The 27,901-nt window shown below is 35.2% G+C and overlaps 1 protein-coding gene across 1 annotated transcript in view; it reads right to left on the bottom strand.

Annotated features, from left to right (window-relative positions):
• Positions 1-1,785: 1,785 nt before the first annotated feature.
• Positions 1,786-27,901, bottom strand: part of EIF3E (eukaryotic translation initiation factor 3 subunit E) — a 50,607-nt gene continuing 24,491 nt past the window's right edge. The window contains exons 8-13 of the mRNA XM_061171412.1: positions 20,035-20,161; positions 19,105-19,206; positions 17,685-17,794; positions 3,489-3,591; positions 3,062-3,196; positions 1,786-1,968 (exon numbers count right to left, since the gene is read on the bottom strand). Of these exons, the coding sequence (XP_061027395.1) occupies positions 1,930-1,968; positions 3,062-3,196; positions 3,489-3,591; positions 17,685-17,794; positions 19,105-19,206; positions 20,035-20,161 (616 nt within the window). The 3' untranslated portion in view covers positions 1,786-1,929. The remainder of the gene's footprint in view (positions 1,969-3,061; positions 3,197-3,488; positions 3,592-17,684; positions 17,795-19,104; positions 19,207-20,034; positions 20,162-27,901) is intronic.

Here is a 27,901-nt window from a genome sequence, read left to right on the forward strand (position 1 = left end):
TAACTGAAAAAGCCTGTTTCCAATTCCTTGCTTTAACATTTACTAGGTATGACCTTGAGTAACCATCTGTGTATATTTCCTCATCAAAAATATATAAATATTTGCACAAAAATTTCAGTGTTTCCAGGCATAAGTGAGGCACTCAAATGTTAGATTCCTTTTCTTTTCCTTAGGGTTATTTAGATATATAGGTGTAAAAATGCCTGACACATAGTAAATGCTTAATATTCACATCCTATCTTTCCTCCCTGCAGTTTTTACAGGTCCACTAAGACATATTAAATAACTGTCAGACTTGCTTTTAATTGTTAGTGATATAATCACCTAGAAACCTTTGCTATTAACATGGCTTGGTTGAGCTATCTTAAGATAAAAAGTGAATATTAATGATGCCTTTAAGAATGTTTTGCCCTTGGGCCACTGGTGAGGATGGAAACATAGGCATCTTAAACATTCTTCCCATTTCAACATAGCCTGAGTAATACATGCAACTTTATATAACTACTGCTCCATTTCTTATAGCTCTGTACTTTTGAGCCATGGAATTAGCTCCTACACATGAGGTAATGAGGGTCTGCTTCTATCTAGTTAGTGATATGCCACCTTTTGGTACTTTCTCTATGAACCTTGATCATTTTGCACTACAAGTGATCCTCTAAACTTGGCATTTTCACAACACTGGTTATAGATGAATCAAAAATTAGCATTTGGCTTACCTTGACCAGGAATCCTCCTCCTAGATTCAACACCTTTGGATTACAGTTTAGAAGAACCAATACCACAAACGACAGCACAACGGCTAAATCTGGCCCCCGTATTCTCCAAATTTAACCGTATGTTGAGGGTGGCCTGACCAGGCGTCAAATAAAAGAACAGTATGCATGTATCTTTTATCTTTGTACCATTCGTTGAGAGCAGAAACAGAAACTTCTGTTGTGACTGGGTTTTAGTTCAACAATCAAAATGAAAAATCAAACCACTTCTAGGTAAAGGAGACCCAACCAGGGCTTTATATACTTCTTGAATATCTTAGGTGTCTATATAACTCTGTGTGTTTGTGCGTGTGCGTGCGTGCACATGCACAAAATATTCAAGGAGGTATTTATAAAATTCAACTTATATTCCTATTTAAGTCTCTGTAGCTGCCTAGTGAGTGACTAAAGAGCCACTTCAAGGAATTAAGAAATAGCAGCCTTATTTGTTAATAGCCCCAAAATATCCTAAAATAGGTACATGGTTAAACAATCTGGTACATCAATGCCATGGAATACAACTTAGCAATAAAAAGAAACAAACTACTGATATATATGATAACTTGGATAAAGAGATCTCAAGGGCGTTATGAGTAGAAAAAGTTAATCTCAAAAAAGTCACATATTGTATAATTCCATTGCTGTAACATTCTCATAATGACAAAATTATAGAGACAGAGAACAGACGAGTGGTTGCCAGGGGTTAGAGCTGGCTGGAGTAGGTGTGACTCCAAAGGGGTAGCATGAGGGAGATCTTCATGATGATGATAGCTCTGTATCTTGACTGAAGCGATGGTTACAAAAAAAGTGATAAAATGGTACAGAGCTATTCACACCATTGTACCAATGTCAATACCCTGGTTTTGATACTGTATTATAGTAACACATGAGGAAAAAATTGGGGGAAACTAGATTTAGGCTGCATAGGACCTCTCTGTACTATTTTTGCAACTTCCTGTGAATCTATAATTATTCCAAAATGAAAAGTTTAAAAAAAATCACACACTTACATACACAAGGAAATATAATGACATAAATGAAACATAGCCAATTTTATTCAAATTCTCCAAAATTTATGCTAAATATGTTAATTGTTTATAAAATGTTTCACCTTTGTATAATGGTTTTATTATTTCACCTTTCTTTTATAGTTTTTTCATTTTTTCTGTACAGTTCTTCAGTAGAAGCCAGAGTCCTGAGTTGCCCAGTTGGGAGCCTAAAATACACAAAGAGAAATCAACAGGGTGAAAAGAAATACTTTCTGAAAAACCAGTTTCAACAAAAAGTGATACTAGAAAAGTTTTTTAGCAATACTCCTCCCAAACCATTCTCTAAGATTTTAACAACCTCTTCAATTACTAAATGCAAGGTGTCTCAGAACAACAACAAAACACACCAAAATACCATCTGATACATTTTCTCACCAATTATAAAGTATGACAATGACAATATCACCAATATTATAACCAAAATCAATACAACTTGATCCTTAAGCATACAGAAACAACCATTACATAAAAGTTATTTTTCAGGCTCAGTTATTCTGGACTTGGATGGAAAAGGCAAGGACAATAATTTCCTAATTCTTCCTTCTCTTTTAAAACTGAAGGACTATGCTAAGGACACAAATCTGATGCTAAAACTTCAATCAAATGAGATCCTTGAATGTACCTCAACAGTTTCCTAAAAATGTCCTACCCTCCAGTTATACATAATCATAATGACTAAAGAGCATTAGAGGTAGTTTGGAATCCCAAAATTACAAGGCCATTCAAATTCCTTTAGTATCTAATATGCAGGATTTCTACCAAAAAGGGGGATATATTTTTCTGACAATTAAATATGACTTTCAGATAAAATCAAATTTTATAAAATCAATACTAATATATATAATAAGATCAACATTTTTACAGAAGTAGTTCTTTAGATTTACTGAATAAAAGGAACATGAATTTCAAACACTTGAAAGAGAGATAACACATGTAAGTTATCAACTGCCAGTATCAAAATGATGTGTTGAAAACACTGAGGAAATGAGATAATGAAGGCACACAGGAAGGGTAAAAGAAAAAAAACCCAATTATGGTAAAACTAGGAACACTTAATTTTTTTTGCTGCCTTAACTAACGCATAATACATCTAAGAGAAACATTTTCCGTTTAGTAATTTCTTAAATAAAATATTTATACCCCCAACAAATACAGAATCAGATACAACCAAAATTAATTTGTTCTCAAATGAAGTTCATGTAACAATTATATTACATTATTGCTAAATCCCAGACAGAAGAGAAGATGTGTGGTTCTTACCTCTGATCTACTATTCTGATTAAGTTTCTTCTCAATATTCATGGCCAACATCTGGCTTCTAAATGAAAGGCTTTTGGTCTTTTCAATCACTTGCTGATAGGGTGAGACTGCATTGTTACCCATAACCACATGACCCTACAATGAGACAGAGGGAAATTGATCCTGTAATGTTAACAACCAAGTTTCTCAGGTAAGTCATGAGGATGACATCACAACCTACATGTCTGTTGCAAATATTTTTATGCACAGAGATGACAATATTCATCCAACAACACAAAACAGGAGGTTGCTGTTGCCTTCAAAAAACTATTACACATTAAAACAAAAATTCTTAATAGAATAAACGTCCTAATAAAAACTTCTCCCCAAAGTATCAAATAATCAGCAACTGATATCTAGTATTTTGCACAGATAACATAATACTCACTAATTTAGAATCAATCTTGGCATCCAGTCTTGCATTTCTAATCAAATTTACAATCCATCTTTCAGCTTCTTCTGGAGTCATGTTCAGTTTATCTGCCAACATGCTAATGAAAAAAGAAAAAAATGACATTAACTGGGTCTAAAAACTTAGTTTTATATACACAGTCTTTGACCTACCCTCTGTATAGAAACTTTTAGGTACTTATGGGTCACCTTCTCTTAAATATTATGAGTCTTTTTTTTTTTTTTTTTTTTTTTAATAAGAGGCTCTTTTTTTTTTTTTTTTAATTTATTTATTTATTTATTTATGGCTGTGTTGGGTCTTTGTTTCTGTGCGAGGGCTTTCTCTAGTTGTGGCAAGCGGGGGCCACTCTTCATCACGGTGCGCGTGGGCCTCTCACTATCGCGGCCTCTCTTGTTGCGGAGCACAGGCTCCAGATGCGCAGGCTCAGTAATTGTGGCTCACGGGCCCAGTTGCTCCGCGGCATGTGGGATCTTCCCAGACCAGGGCTCGAACCCGTGTCCCCTGCATTGGCAGGCAGATTCTCAACCACTGCGCCACCAGGGAAGCCCGATATTATGAGTCTTAAAAGTGCACTATTGATGTTTGTGCTATTACCTTGTACCGTTCACAATCTATCTCATTTCACCAACCAGACTGTAAGACCCTTGAAGGTAGGTCCCCATATTCTGTATTACAGAAATCCTATTACAAGGAACATCAGTATTAAGAATAATAAAATGTAACACATAACTAAAACTCAGGGCCGCTATGTATGTTTGTTATAAATTCTAAGGACACTCCCTAGAACTAGAACACTATATAACCTAAATGGCCACTGAATTTAAGAGAAAAGAGACAGACACACATACATAGAAAACACGAAAGGAGAGGGGGAGGGAAAAAGATGACAGACACCAAGACCCTGATCTAAAGCCTTTGATGTCATCAACCGATCTGCATTTTCTAATTTATGGTCAGGTTGAAAAAGAGGCCACTGCAGAGCTTAATTTATCAGAACTAACACAAACACAAGCCTTGGTAGTAGGTAAGCCAGTCAGTCACCTGATGAAAAGAGTATCTACATATGCATGTATAGTATTTAGAAGGACGGTATACATATATGAATATACACAGGTGTTAGACACAAACATTAACTGTCCCCTTTTACTTGTCTTCACTGAAGATATTGCACACTTGCCAGGCCTTCTAATGTAATCACTGGTTAAATGAAAAAAACCCTAGAATATCAGTAACAAAATAATTCCTTAGAATATTATAAACTAAAATTCCTGATCTGATAGCATTCCCAATTTTAAAATATAAATATTCAAGACATTGCCAATCATATAATTATGTAATTCCGGAGCTCCCAACCTAAAAGTAACCAATCAAGTTAATAAAAATACCTTTATGGGAATAATATAATCTGTGCTATCCCTATTTTATATGTTTATTGTCAAAGAGAAGAATTTCATTCAAAATGTAAAAATTAAGTTAGGCTATCAATAAAATCATTACACATTAAATTACAAACTAAAGCTATGAAGACAATCATTTAAAATTTATCCCTAAAATATGCTTGATGTTAAAAACATCATGATGAGTATGAGCCAACTCAACCATAAAACTCCCTGGATTTACATGTCAAATTCTGTTCTCTGTCGTTTTATGGTCAATTTTGCTGTAAGTACACATTCTCAGCAAACATAAAGAACAATTAGTCCATGACTACTACTTCAATTTCATGATCAGGTTTCATCTTATTCTCTTTGTTACTGCTCTCTAACCAAACCTCATTTTATTTACGCTACTAGAAGTAGGGAAGTGTGTCATTTTACTGAAAGAACCAGGCATTTTTTTGACTAGGAAAAATTCCTGCAGCTGGTGTTTCCTGTGGCTTCTCAATAAACTCCTTGTGTTTCCTGCAGGTACTTGACTTATTTTACAGATGTGTAAATTTCATTCTCTTGGGCTTCCCTGGTGGCGCAGTGGTTAAGAATCCGCCTGCCAATGCAGGGGACAAGGGTTCAAGCCCTGGTCCGGGAAGTTCCCACATGCCGTGGAGCAACGAAGCCCGTGCGCCACAACTACTGAGCCTGCGCTCTAGAGCCCGCGAACCACCAACTACGGACGCCCGCGTGCCTAGAGCCCGTGCTCCGCAACAAGAGAAGCCAACGCAATGAGAAGCCCACACACCGCAACGAAGAGTAGCCCCCGCTCTCCGCAACTAGAGAAAGCACGCACGCAGCAAGGAAGACCCAACACAGCCAAAAATAAATAAAATAAATAAATAAATTTAAAAAAAATTTCATTCTCTTCTGTGCTGCTAAAGTAAGCAACTGCCTAATACTTTTATCTGAAGCTGCTACTCTAAAGGTAAAGAACATATTTTCCAAAAGATATTATTTTATCAACTCCTGTAACAATTTCTCTTTTGTATGTCTCCTGCATTCCCCCAAAATACAACTCTTTAAAGTGAGGCCAAGACCATTTTACTCTGAAAAGCACAAATGAAAACAATTTATACTGAATATATTAAAACTCCAATCTTCAAGATCTCTATATACTGCTTTTCAAAATAGACATGTCATTCCTAGTAGCTACTAATTGTGTATAGTTGGTTTTATACAGATTTTTAAAAATTATAACATAGAACCTGTTTATGGAGGCTGTTTACATAATTAAAATTATAATGAAACATTCAGTCTCAAGCCTAAGTTATTGATCAGATTCCTCTTCTTGCTGCCTATATCAAACTGAGAAGTCCTATCAATTATCTCTTTAACCACTGCCTCTAATCTAAGTTCCCTACCAAACTACTCTCATCTTGAAAGACTCTCCTCTTCACCAACCAGACTAAACCTCTCTGTTCATTAAACATACCATGTTTTTAACCACTTCGGGACCTCTGCACATGCTGTGCCTTCTGCTTAAAACGCTAATCCACCTTTTTCTTCACTAAGCTATGTGTTACATGGGTATCAGCTAAAACAGCACCCTCATCAGCCTTCCAAGACACCTCTGCCAATCATGACAGATGTTTGATGCTTTCATGGCCCCCTATTTTTTTCAGAGCATTCATAGAGCTGTAGTTGTTTTACTGAGTATCTGCTTTCATGATAGACTGTACATGTACCCCAAGAGCATGCATCATAGCTTCTTTGTTCAGTGCTATATATCCAGTAATTAGCACAATGCCCAGTATACAGGAGGCAATTAAATAAATACTTATTGTCTGATTCCTACCCTAGTCACTACCCTAGGGCTCCATTACTATTTCCTAATTTTCTAACTAATCTACCTCGAGTCTCTCCTTAATCTATTTTACATAGTTGTCAGCTTAGTCCTAAAACCCAACTACCAGTTTATTCCTAAATTCCTTTCAAAACTTTAATAGAGCCCTTCTACCAAAACAAAAAAATTCAAACTTCCAAGTTTCTCTTTCATGTTCTCTACAATTTAGCTACAATCTAACTTTCCAGCCTTCTCTTATTCTTCCTCATGAATACCACACACCAACCAAATTGTTCATTCAACAAAATATGAACTATGTTAGATGTTTGTGACAACATACAGTCTGCTCCCCACTTTCATAAAGTTTAAAGCTGTAGACTGGGAAGTAGGGGACAATCACCTAATACCCCAAATATATAAACTATTTCAAGTGTAAGGATGAAAAAGTGGAAGGAGCTATGTGAGTGCAAAAGGGTTTAACCAGTTCCAGTCTGGAAGTCTGAGGACAGTTTAAGTAAACAAATATTTAAGGTCAAATTTTAAGATAAAAGAAAGAAAATTCTATGCTGTATAACTCTACCTAGAATTTTCCATCCCTCTTCTTTCTTTACATACATATTCTAAGTCTCATATTCCATCATGGCTAGAGCAATCTGGCAACATGCATCAAGACCCACAAAGGTCTGCATACTCTGACCCATAATCCCACTTCGGGGATTTACTGTTTTGCAATGTGCTTGTTGATCCTTTACTTTTAAATCAAGTCAAAGAAAAACTTGAAATAAGGTCCGAGAAGTATTAGTAAATTATTGATGGTATCTCAGGTTATCTAGGCTACCAATCACTCTGAGAATAAGTAAGGGAACGTGGCAATAATCCAGTTTCTTTCAAGTAACAGGAAAATATACACAGTAAAAGTAATTAAATAATAGAGAGAAATCCTCAAAGTCCACAATTCTCTTACACTCTACTGATTTTATGAAAAAATTAGTAAAGGTTTAAAAATAAAAATTTAATATCCTATTAAAGCTTAAAAAAACAAAAACTTGCCTTAAGCTATCCTACACCATGTTAATTTTGTTTTTAAAATAATTCAGTTTATCAATAGATTAAAAGACAAAATGTATCAAAAGGCAGAATTTCTGAGAAAAATACCTAATTCAGTCTAGGTCTCAAACTCAAAAATAACTTCCAGATTATTTAGATTACACTAAAAATCTCAACCCTGTCAATAGGCAGCTTAAAGAAGATATTTTAGGCTTAAAGACTTATATTTAAGACATGATACCATAAAACTCCCAGAAGAGAACATAGGCAAAACATTCTCTGACATAAATCATACCAATGTTTTCTTAGGTCAGTCTCCCAAGGCAATAGCAATAAAAGCAAAAAACAAACAAACAAAGAAAAAAACAAATGGAACCTAATCAAATGTAAGCTTTTGCACAGCAAAGGAAACCATAAACAAAACAAAAAGACAACCTACTGACTGGGAGAAAATATTTGCAAATGATGCGACCAACAAGGGATTAATTTCCAAAATATACAAACAGCTCATACAACTCAATAACAACAACAACAACAAACAACCTAGTCGAAAAAATGGGCAGAAGACCTAAACAGACATTTCTCCAAAGAAGACATACAGAGATGGCCAATAGGCCTATGAAAAGATGCTCAACGTTGCTAATTATTAGAGAAATGCAAATCAAAACTGCAATGAGGTACCACCTCACATCAGTCAGAATGGCCATCACTAAAAAGTCTACAAATAACAAATGCTGGAGAGGGTGTGGAGAAAAGGGAACCCTCCTACACTGTTGGTGGGAATGTAAATTGGTGCAGCCACTAGAGAAAACAGTATGGAGGTTCCTCAAAAAACGAACAAGAGCTGCCATATGATCCAGCAATCCCACTCCTGGGTATATATACGGACAAAACCATAATTCAAAAAGATACATGCACCCCCTATGTTCACAGCAGCAATACTATTCACAATAGCCAAAACATGGAAACAACCCAAATGTCCAATGACAGATGAATGGATAAAGAAGATGTGGTATATATACACAAAGGAATACTACTCAGCCATAAAAAAGAATGAAATAATGCCATCTGCAGCAACATGGATGGACCTGGAGATATCATACTAAGTGAAGTCAGTCAGACAGAGAAAGACAAATACCACACAATACCACTTATATGTGGAATCTAAAATATGACAGAAATGAACTTATCTACGAAACAGAAACAGACTCAAGGACAGGGAACAGACTTGTGGTTGCTGAGGTAGAGGAGGGCTGGGGGAGGGATGGATTGGGAGTTTGGGATTAGCAGATGCAAACTATTATATATAGAATGGATAAACAACAAGGTCCTACTGTATAGCACAGGGAACTATATCCAATATCCTGTAGTAAACCATAATGGAAAGAAATATAAAAAAGAATATATATACATATAACTAAATCACTTTGCTATACAGCAGAAATTAACACAACACTATAAATCAACTATACTTCAATAAGATAAATTAAAAAGACATTTTAAATATTTTGTGTAAATCCCTTATTCCCATCTTTTAGTTGAAGAGCTCTCCTGCTCAAGTGACACAACAACATGATATTGAATATGTTAAGTCAGTAATACATAAGACCCCGAGTAGCCCAAGCCATCTTGAGAAAGAAGAACAAAGCTGGAGGTGTCACACACCTTGACTTCAAACTATATCACAAAGATACAGTAATCAAAACAGTATGCTACTGGCATTAAAACAAACACAAAGATCCATGGAACACAATAGAGAGCTCAAACCCAAGCATTAATTTATTTATGACAAAGGAGGCAAGAATATACGATGGGAAAAGAACAGTCTCTTCAACAAATGGTGTTGGGAAAACTGGACAGCTACACGCAAACAAATGAAACTGGACCACTATCTCACACCATATACAAAAATTAACTCAAAATGAATTAAAGAGTTGAACATTAAGACCTGAAATCATAAAACTCCTTAAAAAAAAAAACAAAAAAAACACAGGTAGTAAGTTCCTTGACGTAAGTCTTGGTGATGATTTTTTGGACCTGATACCAAAAACAAACCCCAAAACAAAGGCAACAAAAGCAAAAATAAACATCAAACTAAAAAACCCCTGCACAGTAAAGGAAACCATCAATGAGAAGAAAAGGCAACCTACCAAATGGGAGAAATATTGCAAAATATTGCAAACCATGTATTTAAGGGGTTAATACCCAAAATACAGAAGGAACACATATAACTCAATATCAAAACAACAAGTAATTTGATTTAAAAATGGGCAGAGGATCTGAATATTTTTCCAAGGAAGACATACAGATAGCCAAGAGGTACGTGAAAAGGTGCTCAGCATCACTAATCATCAGAGAAATGCAAATCAAAACTATAATGAGATCTCTCACACCTGTCAGAATGGCTATTACCAAAAAGATAAGAAATAAGTGTTAGCAAGAATGTGGAGAAAGGGGAACACTTGTGCACTGCTGGTGGTAAAGTAAATTGGTATAGCCACTATGGAAGACAGTATGCTAGTTCCTCAAACAATTAAAAATAGAACTATCATATGATCCAGCAATTCCACTTATGAATTTTTTATCCAAAGGAAATGAAAACAGTAACTTGAAAAGATATACCTAAACCCATGTTCACTGCAGTATTACTTACAACAGCCAAGACACAAAAGCAACCTAAGTGACCATCAATGGATGAATGGATGAACAAAATGTGATACACACACACACACACACACAGAGGAATATTATTCAACCATTAAAAGAATGAAACCTTGCCATTTGTGACAACATGGAAAGAACTTGAGGGCATTATGCCAAGTGAATTAAGTCAGACAGAAAAAGACAAATACCACATGATCTCATTTATACGTGGAATCTAAAACAAACAAAAAATGCTTGTAGATACAGAGAAGAGATTGGGGAGGGGGCGGGGACTGGGTGAAGGGTCAAAAGGTACAAACTTCCAGTTACAAAATAAGTAAGTCATGGGATATAATGTACAGCATGGTGACTATAGTTTAGAGTAAATCTCATCACAAGAAAAAAAAATTGCAACTATGTGTGGCGATGAATGCTAACTACAGTTATTATGGTGATCATTTCACAATATATACAAATATCAAATCATTATGTTATACACCTGAAACTAATGTAATGTTTTGTTATGTGTTAATTACATCTCAATTTAAAAAAAAGAAAACTAAAACAAACAACAAAAACTATCATTAATATCCTTAGCAAAATTAAAAACCACTGTAGTATTGCATTCATAAAATAAGAACAGAATGCTATAAAGGAAAAATATTCAGAGAAAAGAGTGACAGAGGGCTCTTGGAAATTAAAGAATAACATTAGAGATTTGTTGTTTTTAATCTACAGAAGATTTGAAAGATGTTGAGAAAATATCCCAGAGTGTAGAACACAAAGACAAAGTGATGGAAAATAGAGAACTGATAAGAAGATTGGAAGCCTGGTCCAGCAGGTCTAATACCTGAACAATAGAAGTTCCAGAAAGAATAAACAGTGAACATAAAGAAGAAAGAAATAATTCAAGAAAATTTCCCAGAACTGGAGAGCATGAGCTTCCAAATTAAAAAGGTCCTATATGAAGAATTAAAACAGACCTAAACTAAGGCATATCATTGTAAAATTTCAGAGCAATGGGGACAAAAAAAAAAAAGCTTCTTCCCCCCACATTTCTAGACAGGAAAACAAAACACCTGTATAAAAGATGAGGAATAAAAATGGCTTCTGACTTCTACAACAAAAGCTAGAAAGCAAGAGAATCACGTCTTCAAAATTCTGAAGTAGTTTTCAAGTGAGAATACCATGCCTAGCAATACCACTACTCAAGTATGAGAGTCAAATACACAATTTTAGATGTGAAAAAGTTTACCTCCAAAGTACCCTTCCTTATAAATCCACTGAAGAATATGATAATTACCAAATATGATAATAAACCAAGAAGAAGGAAGGCATAATGTCCAAGAAACTGGAGCGTTATCATAGTAGACAAGCTAAGGAAATCCCCAGAACAAATGACAAAGAGAGATAAATATGCATCTGGCAGAAAGAGCAACAAGTCCAGATTTTTTTGAGGAAGATAAAACTAATAAAATAATCAATTTTCAGAAGAGATTTATAAATTGGCAAAGAATCTGAAGTAGAATTAATGAAAAAGACATTAAGAAGAACAATGAAGCAAATGAGGGAAAAGTGGCAATTATCAATTACATGGAAAATAAATACGGAATACTAAAACATACTATAGATCTACCTTATTTGAAAAAAGGTACTAAGTTAACTTAGCATGTATTTGGTGCTAAGTTCAGAAATCAACACACAATTTATAAAAGATTAAAGAGTTCAGAAGAAGTCCCATATATAAATGAGAATTTAAAATGTGATATGGGTGGCATTTCAAATAAGTGGTGGGAAGGACAGTTTTTCAATAAATCATGTTGGTTAGCTATTGGGGGTTGGGGGGTGGGGGAGCTACTCTCTATTCCCAAATAAATCACTGATGGATTCAAATAGAAGAAATAAAGCCATAAAGGTCCTAGAAAAAAACATATAAATAGCATATAAACCTATTATAAGAAAGAACTTTTAAATAAAATACAAAATCCAGTACCATAAAGGAAAAGCTTAGTAACTTTGACTAAATAAAAATATAAATCATTCCTTTGGGGGGAAAAAAACAGAATCCTAAGTGCTATTTCAAGGCATAGAAAAAATAAGTATTTCATTCTCTATTCAATTTCATTAATAAAACATATTCAAGACTCTTAGCACAAAACCAGATACTTTTCTTTCTGGGAAGTAATTAAGACCAGTGGTCCCGCTTAAGCACATAAAATATATAAATCTAAATCTAGAGAACCAATTAGGCTTTCATTAACTCTAGGCTGATTGTCTATCAGGTTTTCAATGACTAATCTTTTAGACAGTCTCCCTTTTCTGAACCCTCCCATAGCCCCTGCCCTGATGTATCTTAACAAATAAGGATTTGGGGTCCAGCATTTCACAGGCATATGAATTACCTGTTTAAATAACCTGGCTTTCCAAATTTTATTTGATAAGCACAATTTATTTCAAATAGTATTGACTTTAGCATTAAGCTATGGAAACCTCTGGCCTGCTTTTCACTGAAGACTGTGGCTAACTATTTAGCATATCCAAAGAGCACCAGACTTTTATAACTGTATGCTACGACAACTAATTAAAGAATAAGTGTTAAGTGTAAATTGTGTTTAACTGTAAGATTAGGAGGAAACAGGGGAAAGAAACCAGGAGAAAACTGAGAAAATGCTAAATTCTGTGTGTGACAAATGTAAATTCTCACTGAATTTTGCAACATCGCATTAGTCAAAAATGACAGTATAGAGCTTCCCTGGTGGCGCAGTGGTTAAGAATCCGCCTGCCAATGCAGGAGACACGGGTTTGAGCCCTGGTCCGGGAAGATCCCACATGTCGCGGAGCAACTAAGCCCGTGCACCACAACTACTGAAGCCCGCGAGCCTAGAACCCGTGCTCCCAACAAGAGAAGCCACCACAATGAGAAGCCTGCGCACCACAACGAAGCGTAGCCCCTGCTCACCGCAACCAGAAAAAAGCCCGCGTTCAGCAATGAAGACCCAACACAGCCCAAAATAAAAAAAAATAAAATAAATTTAAAAAAAAAGAAACTTCTGATTAAAAAAAAGACAGTATATTACTTTATAGTTAACACAGAAATGCAGTGATAATGGCTGTTAAAACTATTTAATCTCCATCTGGAAACGCACCTTTTTATTTCTAACATCAGGAAGTATAATTAAGAATACAAATTGCTACATGGTAATAAAAACTTGAAGAAAAATATTAAGATCTAAAATGTTACTTAATAAAATCAGCAAAGTAGAATGACTTCATAACTTAAATGCAAGAGCAGTTGGCAAATACATATTTTTGTGAAAAGCCAAAACTAACCCCCATAGGGAAATTATATTAATGTATGCTCCAAAATGTTTATCATACACATTCAAAATATTACTTCCATGCTTTGCTTTTATCTACAATTGAAAACTGGTCCAAGAGTTATTCTAGAACAGCTTTTAAATTTCAGACACACACCATATCTGATAAACTATTCGGCTATACTAAATTAAATCCCACCACAGTAATCTTTTTTGACAGATGTTGCATACTTTATGGTAAACAGATTCGAAAGTTATCCTACAAATCTACAGGGTTGTATATAAACCGATAAAAACATTCTTAATATGCATTTTTACAAAGATAAGACTATCACATGTGCTTACAGCCACTTAGTGAAGAATCCTATTAACAGAGAATGTTCCAAATCACAAATGGAAAGAGTTATTTAATAAACCATGCGTTTTATAATACTGAATAGCATTTGATATGCGTCTGCTGGGGGACAGAAAGGAAGACAGAGACAAATCTTCCCCGCCCAACGCTAAAAAAGATCGAATATCAAATAACTTTAAATTAATTAGCAGCAGAGATAGGCCAGCATAAACTAGTGAATGGAGTAATTTGTCATAATTAATATATGGTAGAAGAGTCTACTTAAATATATCCCATTTAGAGAATTATCAGAGTCCACTGAAACTTCAATCCAAATTACTTCTCTGATTTTTCAATATACAAATAATGTCCAAGTCATTCTAATTACTCTGTATTTTTTTTTTCAAAATGCCTATCATAACTTGTAATCTTATCTTTATTTAATATCTGTTTCTTCCTCTGGATTTTAAGCTCTAAGGCTATGCTCCAAGAGGCACTCATTCACATCTGTAATATTTTCTTCTTCAACAACTGTACTAGTTACACTGCTCTTAACTAATTACATCTTAATGTATATCATATGTATCTATCCTCTTTAGAAAGCTGAACACTGGGCTTCCCTGGTGGCGCAGTGGTTAAGAATCTGCCTGCCAATGCAGGGGACACGGGTTCGAGCCCTGGTCTGGGAAGATCCCACATGCCGTGGAGCAACAAAGCCCATGCGCCACAACTACTGAGCCTGCGCTCTAGAGCCCTGTGAGCCACAACTACTGAGCCCATGTGCCACAACTACTGAAGCCCGTGCGCCTAGAGCCCGTGCTCTGCAACAAGAAAAGCCACCACAATGAGAAGCCTGCGCACTGCAACAAAGAGTAGCCCTCGCTTGCCACAACTAGAGAAAGCCCCTGCGCAGCAACGAAGACCCAACGCAGCCAAAAATAAATAAAAGCAAATCGTATTTAAAAAAAGAAAGCTGAACACTATCTTTTTAAAAATTTTGCACATTCTTGAAATGACAAAATTACAGAAATGAAGAACAGATGAGTGGTTGCCAGGGGTTAAAGAGAGGTGGGAGGGAAGTGGGTATGGCTATAAAAGAGCAATTTGAGGAATCCTTGTGGTGACAGAAATGTTCTGTATCTGAATATATCAACAACAATAATGATGGCTGTGATATTTTACTATGGCTTACAAAATGTTACCATTGAAGGAAACTGTGTAAAGGGCATAGGGGATCTCTTCATTATTTCTTACAACTGAAGGTGAATCTATTATCATCTCAAAATAAGAAGCGTAATTTAAAAAAAGAAGTTTTGCATCAGAGTTACTTAGAGGAGCTTTGAAAAATACAGATGCTGAGATCTCCCCCTCCCCACCCTGAGAATGTTTCAGTTTTTTAGGGGTTGGACCTGGGAAGTTTTAAACCAGATTCTCAAGCCTTGAATCCAGAGATTCTGATTCAGAAGGTCTGGGGTAAAGCCAGAAAATCTATTCTTCTTAAGTTTAAGTTGTTGGTGGTTTTTTAAGTTCTCCAGATGATTCTGATGTACAGCTAGGTTTAAAAACCTCTGGACTAGAGAACAATATTTTTTTCTATGGATTGTTTGAAGGTAAACATTAGCTATTTTGGTCATTATCATGGATTCCAAGTCCTTGGGGTCTGAATTAAGACATTTGTTGTACTTATAAAAGCCCAACTTAGATGCTTAACATAATTTTCAGCATATTCCTAACCCACTAAAGCAGCTCTAAAAACGTGAAGAAGCGTAGCTCCCTGGACTGAGCCTATTGGTCACATACTCTCCACTATCACCCCCTAAACCTTACAACCTGAGATCTCACTGTTATTCTAAAAAGAATTATTTCTTTGTTCACGTGAAGCTATACTTTATGCTCTGCCTCTACCTTCTTAATTCATTATATACTAAAAATATTAAATCACTGGTTTTTCACTTCATTACCCTAGCAGGCTGTAATTATGTGTCTAAAAAAAACTGGTGACCTGATGCAATGGTTCTCAATCCTGATGTGCTTTGGAATTATCACCCTAAATGGAACAGCATAGTAGCCCTATTTATTACACAGCATAGCACAGCATACACAGAAAATGTGACTCAGAAAGTTCGCAGTTGCTTCAGGGAATCTCTTTGTAAAATAAAAATCAAAATTCTACAGATTTTGCACAAAAAAATTAAACACTGTCTTATGGTTTCCATCTTTATCCTCTGGTTCAAGTGATACACTAATGACAAATTAGTCTAAATCTGCTGTTTCTAAAAATATCAATTGCTCACAATGAAAAAGAAAGAATTTATAATGAGGGTGAAGACAATGAATGTCAGAGAGCTATTAGCTCAGGCTCTTTCATTAAATAAGCCCTAAGCTGCTTAATGTCTCTGAGCCTTCAGTTTCTCAGCTATAAACAGGGAGTTACAAAACAAAGGAGTTGTACTGAATCAGTGTTTTGTAAAATTGGGTTTACAGAGTCAGAGTCGTATGGTTCCATAGAGTCAGGAGGAAAGCTGAATAGAGGTACAAGCTGAACAAGGTGAAGGGGCTCTTATTTTATCTGCATATATGTATACATAAATATGTATACTCATATACATAATATTGCATTTCACAACGAATGACATTTTAGGAATTTCCATGTATTCTTTAAGAGAATCAGATTTTTAAAATTATATGTCTGCTAGCTAAAGTACTACTAAAACAGGTCAAGGCTTCAACTCCCATAGAAAAAGCCTCACGCTCACACTGTAATTCTAACTCTGAGTAACCACTTCAGTGACAACCCACTAAAATTAGGCAAGCAACTATGGATGCCTTAGCAAAAACAAACGGCACTAAAGAAAAACTTTGGTCTACATACAATTCCTAAGAGGCAAACATTAAAGTAGTAAGTTTTTAAACATTAAGGAGCATTTACCGTTCGACTTCATCTGTGGCCAAAGGGCGCTGTTATTTTTCAAATTCTAATATGTAAAATTAGTTTCTAATAGGTTATGTAAGTTTCACAATTTTTTCCTAATAATTTCCTCACACAAGAGAAAATTCCAACTGAAATCCACCATAATTTTTCCGTGTTTCAACATTTTAGGATGTCACAAGAGTTTACTATATGAGAATTCAAATATATAATTAAATAAAACAAATTCAATTAACTGAAATGATTACCAAATGTGGTCTTTTCAACAGCATTTCCAATTTACTAAAGACTAACTCCTTATTTGAACCCCTGTTAAAAACCATTCTAAAACTGGTCACTGCTCTTTTCTCCCTACGTAATGGTATAATAGTGTTATTTTAAAAGGTAACTCTTTAAAAAGGTAACTGACAATCATAATACTGCCTTGAAGTTATCATTTTCAAAAATCATGCTTTCCCACACACATGGAAACTAAAGAAGATAAAGAAGGACTGTAGCACCCCGGAATTCAAACAAAAGCTAGGATTTTTAATAAATTACTAGGACAATGTTTCCTTTTTCTTCTAAAGCAAAGAGAAATAAAATAAAAATCCAATTAACTGGAATCCTATTAAGTATAACTTTACAATAAATGAAAATTTACAGGAATTTAGAAGTAGAAAATACAAATCAAATCAGAGTGTTCTTACTTAATGCTGATACATTGATGGATGCGACAAAAAGTCTCAAATATGAAGAGACGGGCATTTTCAATGAAATCCTCAAGACAAGCCACCAAGAAGAAATCATTCACTAGCACCTATGCGTATAAAATATAAAAGAAAAAATTAACGGTGCTGACAAGCAATTTTGAAAAATTTGTCACAAATACTTTCTTTGTGCTTTACTCATTATTCCATTCACTATAATTCTCTCATCTATCACAAGTTGTACACCACAGCACTTTCTAGAACACTATATTCAAGTCTCTAACAATTTAACCAAGAAGTAAACGAACGCTACAGGAAAAAGAGCTAAGAACTGTGATGTTTCCTTGTTCCACTGATGACTTGAGCAATCTTGTGACAAAGCAGCTTTGTCCTGTCTCTATCCTACATAAATGCTCTGGAGATAACATATTTCCAGCTATTTAAAATAGTTATGAATGGACTAAAGATATGCATATTTTTGTGATAGTAAGTAGACTTGAAAATCTACAAAAGAAAAAAATTCAAAGGGTGGCACCTATTCCACAGATGGTATCATACTTAGAAGAGAATATTCTAACTTCAAGAATAGCAACCAAGTGCCCCACTGCCTTGGCAAGACCTAGATACTTAGTATTACAATATACACCAATATTTAATAATGTCACATTTGACTGCAAGTACACAAGTTATTAAACTGGATTCTAATTGTGTCCAATGTTTGAAAATCACCTCTAAAGGTATACTTACATAATTTCCTTTTCCTTAGACAAATAAGATCTTAAGTCCTTCAACAAACTCTTCCCATTTTTGTGCTAATATCTGGGTTCAAAAATGAAACTGACAGCTAGTAACTTGTAGATTTGGTAAATGCCTTTAACAGGTAAATTCTTAGTTTCTCAAAACTTGCAAACTAAGTTATTCAAAAAACCATAAATCTAACTCTTTCAGTTGCTCTCACAGAACTTTAGTTTCTACCAACTAACAGAAAACATTGTAGTTAAAAAATTCACACTCTTAGCTTGACTGATTTATAGCAAATGATAAATACAATCATGAGAAAAATTCTGAAGATAGGCCTGCTTATGTAACACACTGGAATTACAGTTGTGATGGAAAATTCCATATAATCTTGCCCATACATATAAAATATTTCACATATTTACTCATTCAGGATAAGACATGAAATTATGTGTGAATTTATAATGTGCCGATGTTTTAACAAACTGTCCTAAAAAAAGGGATAGACTCAGGCAATAAGATTGAAAATGTCTTCAACCCAGCACATTTCTAAATAATCTGCATATTAAGATTAATAAACATTTCTGATATAATTACTTTAATAAAACCCTGCAAGGTTAACTTTTATAATATACAAAATTTTAAGAATATTATTAATTTGTAAGTAAAAATTTGTACTTACTGATTCACATTCCCTTAGCTTTTTCTGAGCCCCATCAAAGTCAAAGTTAACATATAAGCATTCAACAAACTCTGTAATTGGGTCTTTATATGTGTAAGACTCCTGTAAAATTAAGTCAAAGGTTAAGTTGGATCTGATTCAACATTGTTTAGTAGACTGTCCCCAGAATAGCCCAATCTTCCTATTTTCTCCTCCCTTACCATTAATTTCTAACAAATTACCTAGTATTATCTTCTCAAAGCAATTGCTCATATCCTGATTGCAGGCCACACCTTAACCTTATAATGCCTTCCAGACCAAGTTCTCTAAATTCTCATCCTAGAACCATTCAAAGGCTTTCAAATTCCTCTACTGCCAAAAGTCTCCCTTACTTAATAAACAGTGATGAACTTCTCCAAGTAAAAGGGTATTCATATCCTGCAGAATAAAACTGTCTTTTTGTACTTAAATTATTCTTAGATCAAATAAATGTTTAAGTTCTTTTTTAACCCATAGTTATTGCTGAGAAATTCACTAAAAATCAATCAGTAGGGCTATAGCTTTTGTACAACTTGGGGACTATTAAAATTATATTCTATGTAAAAATCACTACTCTGGAACTATGTAGGTAGTGACCTTCCAACAAAAAGTTCCAAGCTCCAGATCTCCTTCACCCTTTGCAATAAGAGCAACACTAATACACGATGCATATCAAGTATCTAACTAGCAGAGAGCAGTATTCATTCATACCACATCTACCATAAGTATATCATGAACTTAAAGTAGTATATGCCCATTTGGGGTTCTTGGGCTCTTTTCTCTTCATGTATACTTCCCTCCTATTTTTAAACATTTTTATCTTAAGAACTAAGAGTTCTACTTTTTCAGAAAAAGAGGTTAGACTTAAAGTTTAGGCACATTTTAAAAATCAATAAAGATTTTAGTTTTTACCTGTTGAATAACTTTGACCAGATCTTTTAGCACTTGCCGGCGTTTTCGGACATCTTTGTTTGTTATGACTGCTGTGGTCAAATAGCGGAGAATATGTGGACACATTGTCTGAATTGCATTAAGATACCTAAGGTAAAAATATAAAAATTACTTAATATTAATAACTTACCCAGTTTTTTTAGATCTATAATCACCTGTGATTAAAAGAAAACACTTGGGGTTTCCCTGGTGGTGCACTGGTTAAGAACCCACCTGCCAATGCAGGGGACACAGGTTCGAGCCCTGGTCGGGGAAGATCCCACATGCCGTGGAGCAACTAAGCCCGTGTGTCACAACTACTGAGCCTGCGCTCTAGAGCCTGCGAGCCACAACTAGTGAGCCCATGTGCCACAACTACTGGAGCCTGCGCGCCCAGAGCCCGTGCTCCACAAGAGAAGCCACCACAATGAGAAGCCCGCGCACTGCAACAAAGAGTAGCCCCCACTCGCCGCAACTAGAGAAAGCCCGTGCGCAACAAAGAAGACTCAACACAGCCAAATATTAAAAAAATAAAGTTATAAAAAAATAAAAATAAAACACTTGAGCAGACCATTAGATTGCACTGTTTCAGAAAACTAGGATTGCAAAAACTTAAGAATGAATACTATAAAGCAGCGGTTCACAACCTTTTTGGCACCAGGGACCAGTTTTGTGGAAGACAATTTTTCCATGGGAGGGGGGCGGGGGGGAGTTGGTGTGGTTCAGGTAGTAATGTGCTCGATCGTGGGGAGGGTTCAGGCGGTAATGCGAGCGTGCGAGCGATTGGGAGTGATGGGGAGCGGCAGATGAAGCTTTGCTTGCTAGCCTGCCACTCACCTCCTGCTGTGCAACCCAGTTCCTAACAGGCTGAGGACGGGTACCAGTCTGCAGCCTGGGAGTTGGGGACCCCTGCTGTAAGGGCCATCTCCTCCAAGAAAAAGTCTAAATGATGAGAATGCCAGCTGGTATTTCCCAATTTGGAGTGAGATGACAGACTCACCTAAGAGGTAAATAATCCTATTACCATTGTTGAGTAAGAGGATTTTGCAAGGCCCTTATACATACTGTCAGTCTGTTTCGAAAGATTTCATTCCCCTAGAAGAACAAATGTGTGAAAACTTATGTGCAAAACAACACTACTCAATTAGAGAATCAGGCACTCAACACAAATTAAAGAATTAAAAAAATAATTTCAGGGGATGAAAGACTGGAAACTATTTTGATGATCCCCAGCTGGCTACCCTCTGTCATTCAGTGTTTATCCTGTATTTCTCCTGCTCAATTTCCTTATATAGCTCCCCAATTTTTATCCAGTAAGAACCTCTGAGCACCAGGTACTATGCCAAGCTTGGAAACATTTGTCAATAAAGTCCATTTCTCTTAGTTAAATCTTCAAGTCCCAAAGTACCCATCCAGATCCATCTCCCACCACACCACCACTGACTGCTTCTTGCTTCCCTCACTTCTTAAAACTCACTCCATATGGACTGCTCTCCCAAACACATCCCTCTGAAGGCCTAAATTCTAGCCATCCTTCAAGGTCCAGCTCAGATACCTTATCTTCCAAGTTCTCCCAGACTGTAATGTTAATAAATCTTTATACTTTGTCATGTTGCAGATTCCCCATAAAATGCTGTTTGAACTCTTCAGAGGACCCTAGAATCTGATAGCAACCTAACACTTAAATAAAATCTAGTCCCACTTAGCCCTCCCTAAATTTCCTCTAAAAAAGGTAAGGTATAAAAATAATCAACACTCACTTAAGAATAAAACAATTTCTAAGAAAAGATAACTACACAAATCAGCTAAAAGTTTCATTACCTGAAAAATTAAGCCTGAGTTTTAGGCAGAAAATTTAAAATGCAATGTTCACTCAGTACAAGTGATTGCCTCAATACTCTTATCAGAGACATCATGTACAGCAGAGCATGACTGGTGTTCTTAATCAGTTTTGAAGTAGGTAATTTTAGTAGGCATTTATGAAACTCATTCATAGATTTATCCATACAAAATAAAAAACTGTAAGTTTATTTTATATGATGTTAAACATTTATTTTTACTTATCCTTTCTCTGTATCATTGCACCATGTGTAACTTCACTGTTTTTATTGGAGAATGACTTCCTTAGAAAATCATCTCTCTTATGTGAGTATATGACAGGGGTTAGCAAAACTTTTGTAAAGGGCCAAATAATGAATATTTTAGGTTTGCAGGTCAAGAGGCAAGATTGAGAATATTAATCAGGTACCTAAATAACCTAAATAACAAGAAAACAAATTTCCAAAATATTTTATTGACAAAACGCAAACTATAATAGTTGACTATAATTTTTTATAATTCAGGTCTACTAATGAGAAGAATAAAATTCCTTTAATAGGGTAACTTTGCTTAATTGTGTTCAAAGTTAGAGATCCCTATCACTAAAATTTATTGCAAATGTTTATCTGTTAATGCTGATCTGTAATGAGATTTTACATATTTGACCTCTGATATCAATTGATAAGATTTTAATTGAGCATATTTATCACTTGGAAGGCTTTTATGGAAGGCTTTTACAGAATTCTGTTACGTTCTTTTGATACTGCCTTTTAGCATATCATTACACTGCAGATAAATTGCTTCTGTTTCAATTGTACAGTTAAATGAATTTTCAAATACAGAAATTTCTTTTGTATTGGGGTTGGCAAAAAGGTTCAGTTTTTCTGTAAGATCTTACAGAAAAACTCGAATGAACTTCTTGGCCAACCCAATACTTACAATGAGGTCTAAAACTTTCTAGAATTGTAACTTGAGCCCAAAACACGTGTCCACTACAAATTTGTGTGGGAATGAGGGTCTCATTTCTTTTAACTTTTGAAAGAATGGAAAATGTATAAAGCAGCTGGACATAGGATCCATGCTATGTTAGGCATTATCAAAGTGACTACTAGAGTATAAGTTTTGCATATAAGTACTGTTCTGATTTGTAATTTTAGGTTGAATTAAGAAACATTATCAAGTCTATAGCTTAACTTCCAGAGCCATTCATGGCTTGATAATAGTGGTTGAGGGCAATTTTTTGTTCAGGAAAATTTCAATCTTGCCCCAACCTCAAAAAAGTCACAATAAAACTCTGCCACTGCAAAGCCATCCTATCACTGTGGTAGCAGGAAAAATCAAGATACTCTATTGATCTGACAAAAATTCATGGACTGAGAACAGTTAAGTCTACGATAGCAAATGAAGTTCACTGCTGACACTAATGGTTCAGTAATACACCATGGATTCAAGAATTTTCCACAAAGTACCTGGAAATGAATAAGGCAGTGGATAACTATAGGCTGTGAACACCTCACATTTTCACAAGCTTTGTAAATCTGTCCAACTAATAAGCATTTTTCTCCTCCACACATATTTGCCACCAAAAGTTTTAACACATCTTAGCAGATTCCACTTCAGGCTGTACTAAATTAGTGTTTCCTCAACTTTGCAAACATTTTCACCTGTAGTTGTTCCACAGACTATTCATAGAGGCATGTTCTTCAGTCACTTCAAATCCATCACTGACTCCTCAAGCCAACAACTAGCCATACTGGTAAACATCTCTCAACTCATCAAGAGCCCAGGAAAACCACTAAAAATCATATACTTTATTTTTTAATTGACTACTGATGTTGCTCCCAATATCTTCAATTCTGAGGAGCTGTTCTCACCAATAGGCTAAAAGTTTTAAACAAGTTCATTTTTTCTGGACATATCTCTTTGGCCACTGCAACTGAACAGAATTTAACAAAATCACCACTGGTAAATGGCTTTCCTTACCTGGTTAACAAAAGAGCCGCTCAGAAACTTACTTTGGTTGAAGCCTCATTTTCATTCATTTTTGTGAGGAAATTCTGCTGTGATGAGATATTCTGTTTTAAATTTCCTAATTTTTCTGACAGTTGCTTTGTAATCAGTTGGGAATATTGTAATGAGTGCTTACAGTCTGGTTATGTAGATATATACTGTATCCTCTTAGCATATCTACATTGTCAGTTCAATGCTTTGCTTTCTAATTTGAAACAAAATAATTCCCACTGCACTGTGCCTTACAATTTAAGCACATTTGGTACTTCCCTGGTGGTGCAGTGGTTAAGAATCCGCCTGCCAATGCAGGGGACACAGGTTCGAGCCCTGGTCGGGGAAGATCCCACATGCCGTGGAGCAACTAAGCCCGTGCACCACAACTACTGAGCCTGCGCTCTAGAGCCTGTGAGCTACAACTACTGAAGCCCGCGCACCTAGAGCCCGTACCATGCAACAAGAGAAGTCACCGCAATGAGAAGCCCGTGCACTGCAAGGGTAGCCCCCGCTTGCCGCAACTGGAGAAAGCCTGCACACAGCAACAAAGACCCAATGCAGCCAAAAATAAATAAATTAATACATTTATAAAAAAAAAATTTAAGCACATTTGAGTCTACTTTTCTAAAAGAAGTAAAATGTTGCAGTATAGTGATACACATGGCACTTGAAACTTTGTCCAGGTACAAGGGCAGCATCACTGGGATTCAAAGAGCACTGAGTAGCAGAGCGAGGCAGGGAGACTGCAATAATATATGATCTCTGTCACAACAATTCAACTCTGCCATTACAATCCAAAAGCAGCCAAAGATGTGTGTGTTGTGTGTGTGTGTGTAGATATATACATATATAAATGTGTGTTCCAATAAAAATTTATGGACACTAAAACTGTAATGTCATATAATTTTCACATTGCAAAATATTATTCTTTTCATTTTTTCCCCAACCATTTAAAATGTAAAAGCCATTCTTAGATTGCAGGCCATAAGAAAAAAGGCAGTGGGCCACAAGACATTTTAGCCCATGGTCCATAGTTTGCAGACTCCTGGCATACAGCATTACCATGGCTGACTTCGAAACATGCTAGGGCAGAAGTGATCCTTCCTATGTATGTATGTATATATGTATGTTATGTATATAGATCAATATATAAAGGAAGGGAGTGGGGATTAAGGGTGATTCTGGGGACGTTACCTTAGTTCACACTCTTGTAGGATCAGTAATTATATATTTAGTTCGAACAAAAGCAAAATCATAGATATGGTTATTTAACAGCCTGTACATAACCATTGTGCTCTTTTGTTCTACTTCTCTTTCTTAGCATCCATCTCCCTTCCTCTCTATCAATCAAAATTTAAAAGTCAAATCAATTTTCATCTTCACTGGACTCTAACTTCTCCAGGTCTCACTGATAAGTGTTATATATTTACAGTGTGTTCAGCATGCACAATACATCTGTATTTAGTTAAGTAGGTTCTTAAACTACTTGTTATGTTATTTGTTTGGATTATAAATTAGGTAAGAAAGGAGGCTATACCTCCCCTATTTTTGAAATCTAACTTAAAATTAATTTTTCCTTTAAATAAGAGTTTCAGTATTTATTGTGTTTGGAAGTGTAATTTCATGATGGTTAAGTAAAAATGTTTATTTTTCCTCTAGCACAGCCCTGCTCTAATTGTACAATTTTATGGAAGTTTTTTCTACAGTATTTTCTAATTGTAAGTCAGAACATTTAGAAATCAAAGGATAAGACAAAATATGCCACCAAATAAAAAATATTTAAGTATTATATGGGGGATACTATAAGGACATAAAGAATAAAAATTCTGCTCTCAAATATGCTTATAATCTAGTTAGGGAGATAAGGCAATTATAAGTTTTTTTAAAAAGACAGTAAATAATTAAATTCCAAATTATCAATATAAGGTAGGCACAATCTACAGGACCTCATGTAGAAGTAAACCTGAGCTGGAGCTTGAAAAACAGGCAGGCTTTGAATTGGTACAAAAAAGAGAAAGGTACTTCCAGAAGGGCTAAAAATATCAAAAAGGCAAGACTTAGTAGAACTGCAGAGGATGGATTTTTAGAGATCATCCTGAGCTAAAGCAGGTGAAACACCTGCATGAAAAAGTTTTCTTATCAGGAACAATTAGAAAGTTTAGGAAAAATAAAGGCAGAGGGTATATCAGGACAAATTCTAGACACGATCTAGTTGACTGTTAACAGTAAAACTTGAAATTTCTTAGGATATTTATGATATCTTTATTTAGAAAACAAATTAAACATTCTTTTGCTAACTGAACTTTGAATCTTTCTTTTTACAACTGGAGAGTAACTAGGGCATTGTATTACAAATGCATTCTTCTCCCTAATAGCATCTACATTTGGTGGCAAAGCCTCATCTCTAATAGCCTACGAACACTGTTCTAGCTTACACTTGCTACTTTATCTTACATATTATATTACATTTAAAAGTTCAACATTTTTCAAATGTGTAAATCATCTCCATTTTAGATTCAGAATAAATTATGGCAGAAATGATAATATATATGATGTAAGAGACTTAACCTGCACTGGCATCTAAACTTTCACTTCAAGGACAAAAGTATAAATTATCTCCACAGTACTTTCGTATTTTAGAAAAAGCCTGAAATCACAATCTATATAAACTATCAATTTAACATACACGCAATGAACCACATTAAATTGTATTCCTGTGCTACTGGAAATTAAAAACAGAAAAATATGATACTTTCTCCATTAATACCTACTACCTATCAGAGACAATTGAAAAATGCATACTGACTGTAGACATACAAATGCAAATTACACACTACTTACTAGAAGCTATTCTACTTAAAGAATATGCAACCTAGGAAAATGGCTGAAACAATGATCTGTCAAGCCAACTGGGTGTATTCTCACGTGAAGAAAGTTAGAATCAAGCAAAAAATCAGAATAAGTCATTAAGACATTACTAATGAGGAAGAAAATATGATGGCAACCTGACCCTATGGCAAGTGAAAATGGTAAGCACCATATTTTGGTGAAATTTTAAAACTGTAATACTACTGAGTCTTCTTTTTCACATTTTGCGAACAGGTTGCTTCTGTTTAAAAAAAAAATAGTCCAAATGGCATCAGGGTTCTTATTGGGAGGATGAAAATGTTCAAAAATTGATTTATGGTGATGGCTGCACCACTTGGTAAAGTAACTAAAAATCACTGAATTGTAAACAAAAAATGAAATCATCTGGTACCTTAGCACAAATCACAGTAGTGGCATCATACTATACTAGTCACTGTTATTAATAACCACACTCTTACAGTTAAAAAAAATGCCAATTTCAACTATATCTTTGATTAGGCAGTACAAATTATTAATTTTCAAAAATTTCAACCCGTGCATACTTATCTTTTTAATATTCTGTATGACTAAAATGGGAAGTGTGTAAAAGATCTTCTGCTGTACACTACAGTGTCATGGTTGTCTTAAGGAAAAGTACATGTTCAATGATTGAGTTGCAAGGTGAACCAGCTGCTTTTCTCACAGAACACTATTTTTACTTGAAAGAATGACAGTCAAACCAAAGCCATTCAGACTTGAGTATTTGGCAGACATTTTCCAGATAATAAAGTTGAGCCTATCCTTCAATAAAAACAAATGATAAAAATCAGAGCTTGCAAAAAAAGGGTAAAATTTTGGAAAATTTGTATCTGTCATCAAGAGTTTGACTACTTTCCAATACTTGAAAAGCCTTTTCTAATGGGTTTAGTAGTGAAATTAATGAATGTGATTTTTTTGGTGTTGTATAATGGTGCTGTGTATGTTGGAATACCTGCATAACTCCCTGAACCAGTATTTCCCAATCAATCAATGCATACGGTCATAAAATCATGCATGGGTAAAAGATCCATTTAAATTGCAAAATCAACCAATATAGTTTAGAATTCTAGTATAGTTTAGAATCCAAAAAACTGAATGATACGGTTTCAAATCCCGCTTTTCAGTACTTTTTAAGAAATTA

This window comes from Eubalaena glacialis, chromosome 17, assembly GCF_028564815.1.
Source record: "Eubalaena glacialis isolate mEubGla1 chromosome 17, mEubGla1.1.hap2.+ XY, whole genome shotgun sequence".
NCBI classification, from domain to species: domain Eukaryota; kingdom Metazoa; phylum Chordata; class Mammalia; order Artiodactyla; family Balaenidae; genus Eubalaena; species Eubalaena glacialis.